This window comes from Plecotus auritus (genome assembly GCF_963455305.1).
Source record: "Plecotus auritus genome assembly, chromosome: 6".
Classification (NCBI taxonomy): Eukaryota; Metazoa; Chordata; class Mammalia; order Chiroptera; family Vespertilionidae; genus Plecotus; species Plecotus auritus.
In genome coordinates this window covers 41,490,970-41,504,444 of record NC_137773.1, presented here as the reverse complement: position 1 = coordinate 41,504,444, position 13,475 = coordinate 41,490,970, and the positions used below count along the sequence as shown (strand labels likewise).

Genomic DNA, 13,475 nt, shown 5'->3' with positions numbered 1-13,475 from the left:
GCCCCCACTGAAGTGCCCCTGGTTCTGCTGCTGCACTCTGCTGATCATTGACATTTTCCTCCACAAGGAAATAGGATGAGCAACAGACATTTCCAACCACAGACCAGAATAGGACTCAACAAAACTAGCCTGTCCTACATGATCAGACTGCAGCCTCCACGCCCCTCCATGGCCGGGCCTCAGCATCAGGCTCCGAGGCCAGGTCAGCTGTGATGAGAACTGGAGGCTTGTGGAGCAGCTGGCAGCTGGCAGAGACCAGGGACAGCAGTGACCCTTTCCAGGAGCACAGGCAACCGCAGCTGACACCTCTCTACGTGTGAGTAGCACTGTGATCTGGGTGGGAGTCGTTTTTGTTTGTTTGTTTGATGATGTCCTTGCTTCTGGAATAGGACCATTATCCTTGCTTTCAGAAATCCTCATGAAGCAAAACTAACCTGCACATACATGTCAGGGGAAGGAAAAGAACCAGAAGAAAGAAGCTAATGAAAAACAGTGTGGAGGAGGTTCCTCAGAAACCTAAAAATAAAACCACCATATGATCCAGCAATTCCACTTCTGGGTGTTTAGCCAAAGGGAACAAAAATTACTATCTCAAAAAACATCTGCCCCTGCATGCTCATTGCAGCATTACTCACAACAGCCACAGCATGGAAACAACCTAAGTGGCCATCAGTGAATAAATGTATGAAGAAGATGCGGTATCTGCATACAATGGAATATTATTCAGCCATAAAAAGAGGGAAATCCTGCCATTGGAGGTGACATGAACGACTTGAAGGAATTATGCTAAGTGGCAAAGACATATATGTACGTGTGGGATCTATTTAAAAAACAAACCCAGGCCCAGGTGATTAAGTTAAAATGGGGCTGTTAGGATGGGTCCTAACCCAGTCTGACTGGTGTCCTTACAAGAATAGGAACTTTGTGTGTGTACACAGAGGGATGGCTATCTGCAAGTCAAGGAGAGAAGAAACCTAACCTTCGGACACTGTAATCTTGGACTCCAAGCCTCCAGAACTCTGAGAAAACACATTTCTGTTGGAATCCTCGGTCCATGGGATTTTGCTATGGCAGCTGCAGCTAATACAGACGGTCGGTCAGAAGGTAGCTGCAACAGTCAGGACAGAACCAGAGCAGCTGCGGCAAGAATGCTGAGCCCGCACACGTGTGAAAGTCACTAGAACTGACATGCACGGGGCTGGGGGGAGGACGAGGGAAATGAAGACTAGAAATGTATTCCATGATGGAGCTGCTGGCAAGGAAGACAGAGGTACCACTTACAAATATAGGAAGCCAAAAGGGGGCACATGATTTCAAGGAAAGAGTTTATTCTAGACGTGTTTCTGGATGTGTCTAAATGCTCTCTTGACATCTCTTTGTCTATCTTGATCTTTATTTCCTCACATAGTAGAAACTCAAACATTATTGGTTGACTGACGATCTCACTTGGTGAAGAAAATTAAAATAAAATAGGTCTAAGTTTTTAATCTTACACGACATGCCCTTAAACAGTGAACCTATCTTGAAGTTCCTGGAAAGGGCTTAACTATATACTATAGATATATTTTTAATTGAATTTATTGAGGTGACATTAGTTAATAAAACTATATATGTTTCAGGTGTGCAATTGTAGCATACATCATCTGTATATTGTATTGTATGTTCACCATCCCAAGTCAAGTCTCCTTCTGTCACCATTTATCCTGCCTATACCCTCTCCTACTTCTCCCACCCTCTTCCCCTCTGTAATCACCATGCTGTTGCCAGTGTCTTTGAGCTCCCAGACAGGAAGGGGGTTGCAGGGCTGAGCAAAAAAGGTGAGGGATTAAGCAAAAAACCACCACCACACACCTTTCTTACAAAACCTTTCAGTTACTCTCTGTGCATTTCTGCATGCCCTAGCTCCTTCTGCATTTTAATCTTCCAGACCATCTTCAAGGTTCATTCCATTCTTATATAGTTTTTATCCTCAACTACATCCTACTTTTTTCTATTTTTGTATGTGCCATTTAAAAATCTTTGAGTTCTTCAGAAAGCAACCCCTAAATATTAAAGAATTATTTTATACTAAATCATGACATCTTTTTTCCTAAGTAATAAAATAATGTAATAAAGGGGTGGGAGAAAAGGTGGCAAAGCCTCTGAAGAGAGCTTAAATTATTTGTTAAAATCACTATTTCTGTTCAAATTTCTGCTACACTGTCCTTCTGGAATTCTGGCCATGAACCTATAGTCTAAACACTGAGAAGTGTGCCACCCACAATTCATTATGTGTTGTTGTCACAGACAGAGATCATGTTTTGGAAGCCAAGAGCAAAAACTGTTCTTATCAGTCAGATGAGGACAATTATACTTGCTTCATAAGTTTGTAATCGAGATTAAACATATTATTTATAAAGCTGACATACAGCATGTTTTCAAAATTTTCATTCATTCATTCATTCATTCATTCAATAACTATTCAATAAATACTGAAGTCCTAGGAATACAGTGGTGAAGGCCAAACAACTGGCTCTTTCCCTACTGCAAGGGACAGGGACTTTGCTGGTCACTAGGGCAATCTCCCTAGGTGTCCAGCCAAGGCTGGACAAAACGAATGACGACTTCACAACCTTAATACCCCCTTCCAAAATGATCTATGCCCCATCCTGTAACAGCTGAAGGTGTTCCTGTCATTCATTATTTCTTAAACCAACACTGCTGTGTATGTCATCTGAACAGATTAGCATTCTCTATGAAACCAGTTAGCAAGATTGTCTTCCCAATTTCATTTGCATTGCATTCCCATTATAAAATTATTGAGTTTAGAGTAATGTATGTAAGAACTTCTAAACTCAGAAACACACTCAAAATAAAATATTTCTCTTTTCACATAATTTTTTGGCAAATGTCTTATTCCAAAAAAGATAAGAAAATAAAATCAATCTTATATTTAAAGATTAAATCTGACTCAGAGAAAGGCTCTCCAAACTTTTGTTTTTAATAAGATGAAAAGTAACAAAGGAGCACTAAACATGCACAATGCAAGATTATACCATTCCAGAACTAGAATTTCTAGGACGAAAGGGACCTTCTTTTCTTGTGTCCCCATCCAACTTAAGTAGTCATTGAGCCAGTGAGTAAATGACACCCCCCACACACCACCTTCAAATGTGCCAAGACTAGAAATAGCTATGAGGAAAAAGGTTAAATGACATAAGAGAATTTAAAAAATCCAGGCAAGAAAGAAACAAAATTAATTTAAATACACATATAAAGATATAAAGAAGATGTACAGCAGGTGTTAGATGAAAAGATATATACTACTAGGCAATAGAGAGGTTAATTTCATTTCCAATTCGAAACATAGACTGTTTAGCAAGTGATAAATTTCAAAAAGTAATGTTTTAAATGAAGGTATTACTTGGCTCTGTTCCTCTCTTCCTTTCCTATTTATGTAATATCCACCTAAAAACCTACGAATTGTTTTCTATTTGCAAAATGATTCAGCTTAGAGGGGAGTCACTGGGCGATTTCTCCCACCCATCCTTGCAGACATCACATCACAAAGACTGTGACTCACTTTGTCACACAATTTCTGTCCTTTTAAGAGTTTTCAGATTGTTGTGATGAATACTGGCTGGCTCATAAATCTGAATGAATTGTAGGCTGAAACTATTTGTGTCATTTCCTCACAGCCAAAAAGGATACTAACAATGGTCCCAGACAGCTCTTAATCCCAATTTGTCAAATGATTCAACATTTGGTTTGAGACTTGAGAGAGATTTACAGATTAAAATGTTTGATTCAAGTATGAATTCTCAGACCTTCATTCCCAAATGAGAGGATTATTACTAATTCTGGCATTGGCTAGAAATACCGATGTTATTCAGTAGCTGAAAAGAAAACCTTCCACAATAAAAAGTAATCCTAACAAATGATTGTGTTTTACCGTTATTGCTTCAAGGGGTGTGCAGAGAGAACTACAGAGATGCCACATTCAATGTATCCATTCTTCATGCCCTATACTGAAGTACTTATGCTTATTATTTACAGTTCTAGCTCATGTGACAAACAAATGGGACCTCCTCGTGGGTCTCCACCTGGTCCTTCATTCAGCAATGGAGCCACAGGCTCCTGGGGTGTGCAGTTTCGTCTCAGGCCCTCAGAGGAGAAGAGTAAAGGACTGCTAGGTAATGCTGTTTGAATTTCTTTATAAAAAATCCTTACTAACTAGGAATTTCCAATTAAATACGGGGGCATGAAATTAAAACACATCAAGCTCTTTGAATTTTTAGATAGCACGCATGGAAGGAAAGACGGCCATGGGATGGCGGGAAAGAATGGGGCCCAAGGCACAGTTCGGACTGTCAGGAGAGAAGAGGATTGAGAGGACGTTCAGGTTCAAGGAAACAGCCTGATTAAAGGCTCCGAGGGGAAGGAGAATGTGAGAAGGTCAGAAAGGAAGTTCAGACCTAGCCAGTTTGGCTCAGTGGATAGAGCATCGGTCCTCAGATTGAGGGGTCCCAGGTTTAATTCTGGTCAAGGGCATGTACCTCAGTTGGCAGCTCGATCTCTGGCCCTGGTCTGGGCACATGTGGGAGGGAGCCAGTCCATGCGTCTCTCTCACATCAATGTTTCTTTCTCTCTCCCCCCCCCCGCCCCTTCTACTCTCTCTAAAAAATCAAGGGAATATCCTCATGTGACGATTAACAAAAAAAAAAAAAAAAAAAAAGAAAGAAAAAAGAAAGTTTAAATACTTGGCTCATTTATTGGGCACGTGTTGAACTTAAACATTCTGAATGAATTGGCTACACTGCAAGCATGTCAAACTCGCGGCCTTCAGGCCGCATGCCTTGTTCAAATAACGAGTTTGACATGCTTGGGCTACAGGAAAGCCAAAGCCCAAAAGGAGAGACCCGAAAACAGATGGGTGGGAGAGCAGAAACCAGGTTGATGTGGTGTAACAGAGCCAAGGAATTCCCAAGACGGGGCCAATAATATAGTACCAAATGTCAGAACGAAGGTGACAAATTGGATACAGTCATGTAATGGAACTGGAACATGCTGGCGCCCAGAATGACTTAAGTAGAGTCTAGAGTTAAAAAGAGAAAAGCTGATGAATTTGAGGAGGAGAGTACAGGATTCCAGGACAATGGCCACAAAGAAAGAATGAATGAGCAATGCACGCATACCTGAGGAACTTGACATCACAGAGGATGTCATAAAACTCTGAAACGCTTTTTAAAAACAGAATTCCTCATGAGAGTTTTCCACTATCCTGAAAAATGATTCATCTTTCTATAAATTACCCTAAGAAATGCTAACAGCCAGTCTCTGAGATTCCCAAGTATTTCACAAATATAACTGTTACATATGATCATCTTCATTAAGACTGACCAGGTGTCTCAATGTACTTGTTACTACACCAAGAGAATGATAAGCCTCCACGAAGCTGTACACAGCATGGCCCATGAGTAGTTATTCCACAGGAAGGCCCACACAGAGCGTTTTCATCACCCGCTGACATTTAGTGACACTCCCTGAGTAAAAGGCACAAGCCTTTTATGACAGTATTTATATGGAGAAGTCAGGGCTCTCACCCAAAGGTGCCAGCACCTTCTCCGGGTGCCCACATTATGAACAGAGACTAACCCACTCACAGAATGTAGCCAAATCATGACTACTCTATACAAAGTCCCTTGAAAAAACACACCTCTTTCTTGGCTAATTTGAGTTATTGTTTAATTAAAAATTTTAAATTAATGTATATCTTTTATTTTAATATATTTTATTGATATTTCACAGAGAGGAAGGGAGAGGGATAGAGAGCTAGAAACATCGATGAGAGAGAAACATCGATCAGCTGCCTCCTGCACACCTCCCACTGGGGATGTGCCCGCAACCAAGGTACATGCCCTTGACCGGAATCGAACCTGGGACCTTTCAGTCCGCAGGCCGACGCTCTATCCACTGAGCCAAACCGGTTTCGGCTATATCTTAATTATAAGTTAAACCAGGAAAATTCCTGTCAACAATTCAATTATACTGGGAATATAACACTTAATATTCATATGCCTCCTCTTCATTTTTTTAAAAAATATATTTTATTAATTTTTTTACAGAGAGGAAGGGAGAGGGATAGAGAGCTAGAAACATCGATGAGAGAGAAACATCGATCAGCTGCCTCCTGCACACTCCCCACTGGGGATGTGCCCGCAACCAAGGTACATGCCCTTGACCGGAATTGAACCCGGGACCCTTCAGTGCGCAGGCCGACGCTCTATCCACTGAGCCAAACCGGTTTCGGCCCTCCTCTTCATTTTTTATATCCAGAATATCTTGAAAATCTGTGAACCTTTCATTCTAGAATTCTATGGGATAATTCAATGTAGAAGGTAGGTCAATATGGAGAAGTAAGTAGCTCTTTGAAAATACAAATACACACACACTGGATTTCTGTAAATGAATGAGTAAGCTTTAAGGACACACTGATCAACTCAAAAGACCCCCTGTGCAGGAAGAGTGACTGATGGGATGAGACATAAATTAAACACTGAATATTGGCTGTCTGTTGCCTCCAGGCCAAATTTCCTCAAACTAAAAATATCCCTTAGGCCTTCAGAAGGGATTCGTCTGGCTTCTAAGAACCATAGTCTGTGGCTCAGTGGGTGAGGTTCCCTGGGAGTCACCACTTTGTAGTCCCCTTCCACGGTCTGTGGCTGTAAATCACCTGGCTTAGAGGGAGAGTTTGAGAGCAAAAGAGAATGCAGGAGCTGACCTAACAACAGATACAACAAGGGACGCTGCACTTCGTACCGATACAATGAAAATTCTACACTGATAACTGTTGTTCTGCATTATCTTCTAAACTACCAAGCATTAACTGTTAGGAGCACAGATGACATATAACTCAAGTGCAAAGCCAGATCCCACAGTGCAGAAAATGACAAGCTCAACAACAAAACAGAACGAAGTATAGTTGTTTGGATAGAACGGGATAATGAGTTTTAGGTTTGGGCCTCAATGCACTGCTTGCTCTCGCCTCTTCCCAGGCCAGCCTTCTTACAGACGCCTGTGTGCTTCAGGACAAGGGGGCCCAAGCAGGGCGTGTGGGAAAGCAGCAAACACTGGAACTGGAAAAGCACGCAGAGGTCATGGCACATGTGTAGTCACTGTCCAGTTGTACAGGCATCTTGTCAATAACGATTCTAATAATGTGAGGCCTTAAATCGCCATTTCTAATGTCACTGGCAGGGATTTCGGAGAATCTCCGTGGAGAGGAATGGGTCAATTTTACAATGATAATGTACAAAGGATGGTTCTTGTTTTGATTATTACATCTGTAACATTATGTTTTTAAATTGAACTCACAAATCATGGCCATCCATTTAAAGTGGTATCATAAATCAAAAGGAGACTACTTAGAAGCCTGTTGTGACACCACCATCAAAGTCTAATTACATAATGGCCACTTTATAAACACAGCGACAGCCCGTAGGCATGTCACGAGGGAATGCTGCTTCCTCTAGGCTGAAGTCACTTGGCATCACACTCATCTTTCAAAGCTCCTAAGGTGTGGTAATATCTGTGACTCATGAATTGTCCTTTTATTGCTACACCGATTACATGATTTCCACCATCAGATGAGCTATTAGATTCTTACTTCATTTGTTTACTGCACGCAAATAGCATCACAGTAAATGCCACGTTTACTAAGGCAAATCAGTGGGATCCACTTGCCAGATGTGACCTACCAGTAAAAAGGGGGGGGAGAATCTAGTGTCATGATCTCAGTGTTTCCATTTACATAAAGGAAGAGAAATAAAGATGGGTTTATCTACTGCCCCAGGAATCCAACCAGAGGCAACCTGTAGACTAGGAAGAGGGGCTTGCTAAGTTAGTACCCCGAAACAGATGACCTACAAAGGGGGACCCAGAGGGTGCTCACTCTGACTGAATGGAAGAGAGCAATGAGGCAAGGGGCTAGGTAGGCAAGAAGCTCGTTTAGAGGACCAAAGAGAAAATCAGCAGGTGAACCCCGATATCCTCTTCTACAAAATGAGATCGGTGAACCAGAAGATCTGAAGCCTCCCTCTGAATGTCCCAAGTGCATGTTTTGATAGTCGGGGCTGCATGGAGACTGTACCATGGCAGAGGGCAAGCAGGGTGTCAGGCCCACCAGGATCCATCCTGGTCCATAGGAGTGGGGAGTGGGCGGAGCCTCAGCCTCTCCTAGTCTCAGTGTCCTCTTGGGCCTGGAGGCAGAGAAGTGTGGCAACAGGCAGTCACCTCCTGGGAGGAGCCCAAGGGTAGATGTAGCACTTCTAACTACCTTCACTCTTCCCTCAAGAAGAGCATCTGGGACATATTTAATGCTACACAAGCAGCATACATCTCACTACTCCAGCACATGTTGTATGTGCTACTTGGGATAAAATGTTCTCTCTTCTGAATGTCTTCACAGGGTTCACTGCTGTAGAGAATACACTGCACCTTACACATCCCCATGGATGTTTGGAAGAGGCCTACCAAAATACCCAGAATGCCCAGGGGAAGGCGGCGTGTGGCACGCTGGGGAAGCAGACTGTCACCAGAACTTGCTTTCACCAAGACCCTCACGTCAAAGAAGGTTCTCCAGGACCAGGAGCAAGGGCAGGAAAATGGGCCCTTTTGAGTGAAATAATGCAAGTGAGCACCGGGGTATGAAGCAAAGATGAGCTGCAGCTACACCGAGAAGTTAAAACACTGGGTTCAGTCATCTACTACCTACCCTTTCATGTCTGCCTCTGTCCCCCGGTCCTGTCTCCTCTTCAGTACCTGAGCCACAGCCCCCACACCTCACCAGCACCCCACATGTATGCCAGTCAGTCTTCAAAGCATCCCTCCAAAATTCTGGTCCTTCTGGTCAGCTCTTGGGGAAGAAATTACATCACAATTTAAGTCACACTAAAAATTAAAATCTGAGAACAGCCAAACTCTTCCTTTCAGAGGTGTTTGCATTTTAGGAGACAGCAGGACAGAAAGCTTTAATCCCAAAGGAATCAATCCTCAATGATGGGTTTACAGGTCAACTGGATAACACAGAAATGGGGCCATCCGTGGGCTTTTCAGGTTTAGACATCTGAGCCATAATCCATGGGAAACTGTGGCAACCACTAACTTTTGTCCATGTATGTTGGTCAGTTGTGTTTGCTCTGGGGACTGGAGATGTGCTTGAGAGCATATTATAGCATATCTACACACATTTTTTTCTTAAGTCCTCCTGCTTTGGTCAACTACTGACATGCCAGCAAAATATGCTGAACTTAAACTTATGTCCATGTTGAGCTACACAGAAGTGGCCTAAATTCCTCATTTTCAGGTTTGTATTCTTGTCAGTCTATTGCCTGATAAAAGGTGGTCTTAAAAAAATCAGTACTCACCACATACCCAGATGAGTACTCCGCTCTTTTACCATCTGTCCTTAGCTAGTTATCAAGTTGGCAGGGTTTCTCAGCCATAGCACTGTTAACATTTGGGTCAGAAAATGTTTTGCTGAGAGATAGGGAGGTACCTGTGCATTGTCGGATGTTCAACAGTGTCCCTGGCCTCACCTGTGAAATGTCAGTGGCACCTTTTGGGGTATGACAACCCAAAATGTCTCCAGGCCTTGCCAAATGTTCCCTAGGGGCAAAATCACCCCCATCTGAGAACCACTGAGGTAAAATAGATTATAAAAATGACAGCCCAATCCACCGCTGGGAAGAAAACAGTAGTTTCTACAGGGGTGGTGAAGTAGTATGCAATTCAGAATTATCCTAACTCATGAGCCCCTAAGTGTTATTCTAATGGAAAGAGGGCACCCGAGGCTTCAAAGAAAAAAACTGATTGAGCAACTAAGACAGTGTCTGAGGGGAAAAAGAGGTTAATGGAAGGCCCAATAGAACCTAATCTGGAGGAGAGTTTTTCTGTCTCCTAGTCAGACAACAGGCTCCTTATTATATGTGTGTGTGTGTGTATTTTTTTTTTTTCACTATGAACAGTTTGTGTTACTGGAAAATGGTAAAACTGATTGGGACTTATATGCAGCTTATCCTCATCAGCTGAATCAGCCCAGCAGACAACTGTGGAACAGGCTTCAAACGTGCAAGTGACCAAGATAGAGAAACAGCACTAACCCATATATTGGCTTACAAACACCTTTCAGTTTGACCTGATAATATAAGTGACTGATAAAATTTTTAAATTATGGGGGGGGAAAAAGTAAAGACCTGCATTTTTTGCTTATTATTAGTTTGGAATCCATAAAGACCCAACTACTCTAAAAGGACATTTCCCACCTGGCCAGAGTGGCCCAGTGGTTGAGCTTCAACCTATAAGCCAGGAGGTCACGGTTGGATTCTGGGTCAGGGTACATCCCTAGTGGGGGGTGGGGGTGAGGAGAGCATGCAGGAGGCTCCTTGTTGATGTTTCTATTTCTCTCTCCCTCTCCCTTCCTCTCTGAAATCAATAAAAATAAATTTAAAAATAAATAAATAAAAATAAAAGCAAATTTCCCTGTCCTTTGTGAACCCACCTTTGCTTACACAGCTTTCTCTGCCCCCCTCTCCCCCCCCCCCTCGTGGTCCACCCACCCTCCTTCCAGAGTGACTGACATTCATTAGCTCTATAAAATAAAGACCTTAACTGCTACAGAGTGGAGCTCTAGGCTCCCGCTGGCCTTTTCTCAGGTAAATAGGGTATCAGATTCCACCTGAATCCCTGAGGGAAGGAAGCCAGCCGCCCAGCTTTTAACACAGGTGTTTTACCTACACCTACAGGATGACTGTTAACACCTTTCCGGACCCTATTTCTACCACACCAAATGCCAGCAGTGTTGCTAATCAGCCTATTTCATGCCCTTGTCTCCCTCTGCTCTAGACCAGTGCCATCAAAGTGCGTCCCAGGGCAGCATCCCCTGGGAACTCCTTAGAAAGGCAAATGATCAGGCTGGCGGCCAGACCTAAGGAGTCCCAAACGCAGGAGTCGCTCAGCAATAGGTTGTGACAACCCCTCCAGGTGGTCCCCGGGGGGAACTAAAGTCTGACAACCAATGATTTCGGTTATTTCTATAACCACAAACAGATTATTTTTACAGCACACAAAAGTGTAGCCTGGCAAATGCACTTTACATAAGTTCTCACGGGCTCCTCAACCCTGATGCAGACTACATGTTATCCCCGCTTCAGGGGCTGGCCACGGCTCAGGGTCCCGAAGCTAATCACTGCAGGTGGAAGGTAAGTTTTTGTAGTTTTTCTCACTATTGAAACAAAGGTCCGTCGCATTTTATTAACCAAGTCTCTATATTATGCTTTTTTAGCTTTTGGCAATTGGGGGCGACGGGGGCGGGGAGGGGGGAGCGGGAGAGAAGAAATGGATGGGTGAGAGCTGCGTGCCAGCTGCTTGGGTCCTACCGGATTGGGATTTAAGGGCGCGATTCGGAAAGGTGTTCTTCCAACAAAGGACGTTTAATTCGGCCGCGTCCCCTCGGTCTTCTGCCGGCGGGACTGCGCGCGTGCGACAGAGAAGGAGTCGGGACTTGGGGGCGAGACACACCTCTCCTCACCGCTGGCATCCCCGACGCAACAAGTTGTCCGCGAGAAGGGAGCCGGCCACGCGCCCTGCGGCTCCGCGCCCCGGGGGGGACGGGTTTACGGAGAAATTGGCACCCCTAAAACCCGGGGCGCGTAACCTGACACCGCGGCCCGGGGGAGACGGTGGCGGGCGGTGAACCTGAAACCGTCGAGGGCCGCGCGGAAAGAAACCGCAGTCCCACTGGGTCCGAGTGAGAAGAAGAGGCGCAGAGGCTAGAATGGAACGAGGAGGGCACCCCAGGAGATGGAATTGGGGGGCTGGAGTGGAGAGAAGGGGACAGCCCAGGAGATGGAAGTGGGGTTGGGGGCAGAGGCTGGCATGGAGCAAAGTGGGAGCCCCAGGAGATGGAGGTGGGGTGGGCCACAACTCACTGTGTGGGTCGCTCTTCTCCCGGACCCCGTCCACTCGGCCGTCGGGATGGATGCGCAAGAAGAAGCCCCCGTTTTTACAGTACAGCCGCTTGGGGTCCTTGAAGTGGCCAGGCGGGAAGGCGCCGCTGCCGCCGTCGTCCGGCAGGGCGGGCATCGTGGTGATGCTCCCGGCGGCCATGGCCCCACCAGGGCTCTGCCGGGGTCCCCGAGCCCCTGGCGCCGCGCGAGGAGCCGCCGCCCCTCGGCCCCTGCCTCGGCCTCCGACCCGCTCCGAGGCGCGGCCCCGGCCCCGGCCTCCCAGCCTCCCGCCCGGCGGCCCGCGGCCACGGCCGCGGGCCCCCAGCCTCGTGCCACTTGGCCCTGCCCTCTCCGCCGGCCCTGGCGCGCGGGGAGCCGGGCGGCCCGGGAGCGGGGATTTGGGGCTCCGAGTCTCCGCGGCCGCCACTCTCGGGAGGGCCGCTTCCCTACGCTGCAGCGCCCGGGATCCGGTTGCAGCCGCGGGCACGGCGTCCACCGTCTGGCACGGCCGGGCCGCGGCGTCACATCTTCTACATCTCCACCCCCGACACCCACCGCCCCCACGGGCCGCTCTCCGCCCTCACGGCGCGCCGCCCCCTGCCCGCTCGGGGCTCGCTGGGCCGGGCGCTCGGGCCGCAGCACGCAAGCGCGCGAGGTGGGCCCCCGGGGGCCCGAGCGCCGTCCGGGGCGGGGAGGTGCGGGGCGCGCCGGGGGCTCCACCCGGCTGGTTCCCCCCGACGTCGCCCCAGCCCAGCCCCGAGCCGCCGAACCACGTTAGGTATTTCTGCGCACTGAGGAGCTCTTGCTGTGCAGCCAGCCGTGACTCAATCTTTAAAGTTTAAATGCAACTTGCTTCCTATTCTTTTCCAGCGCCAGCGTTTCAGTCAGAGAAACTATGTCCACCCCCAAGAAGTAGAGAAGTCAGAATCGGGAGTGGGGTCCTGTGTCAGAATAGGTTTTGAGTGTCTCTAATCACCAAAAGAAGGGGGTATGCGTGGGACACAAACTGTTAAAATTGAAGGCGCAGGCTGAAGTCATTTACCAACAAAGGAAAGAGGCCAGAGGAGGGGAGCGGGTTGGGTTGCTGAGAGGAAAGGTTTTCTTTCGCCTGCCTAATAAGAGTACAAGACTCCGTGGGAAAATGAAGATCCTTATTGAGATAGCCTGGTGTTCGTGTCTTTATTCCAAGTGTCACTAACCCTTGCTAAATCGTTACGCATTTCTTGGAGACGGTAGTTTTGTGAAAATCCTGACTACAGAAATAAAGTTGGTAGCATTTTGGTAGCTTTCAGTAGAATATAGAAGGCACTACAGATTAGGAAAATATCCATCCATAAACCTTAATATACTGAGCGCCCACTATGCGCAAAGAAAGCATTGGTTAAGTGCAGTGGGAGATGCCCAATGAGGTGGGACCTTCTGGCACAGTGAGGGAGACACTGGGGGCATGAGCAACACGAATACCACTAGGGAGTGTCAAGGGGAGGAAAG

General features: G+C 46.3%; 1 protein-coding gene across 1 annotated transcript in view; it reads right to left on the bottom strand.

The window, feature by feature from the left end:
* The window catches only part of FGF2 (fibroblast growth factor 2), a 41,698-nt gene extending 29,169 nt beyond the window's left edge, over positions 1-12,529 (bottom strand). Inside the window, exon 1 of the mRNA XM_080671914.1 lies at positions 11,967-12,529. Coding sequence (XP_080528040.1) covers positions 11,967-12,144 — 178 coding nt within the window. The 5' untranslated portion in view covers positions 12,145-12,529. The remainder of the gene's footprint in view (positions 1-11,966) is intronic.
* Positions 12,530-13,475: the final 946 nt, after the last annotated feature.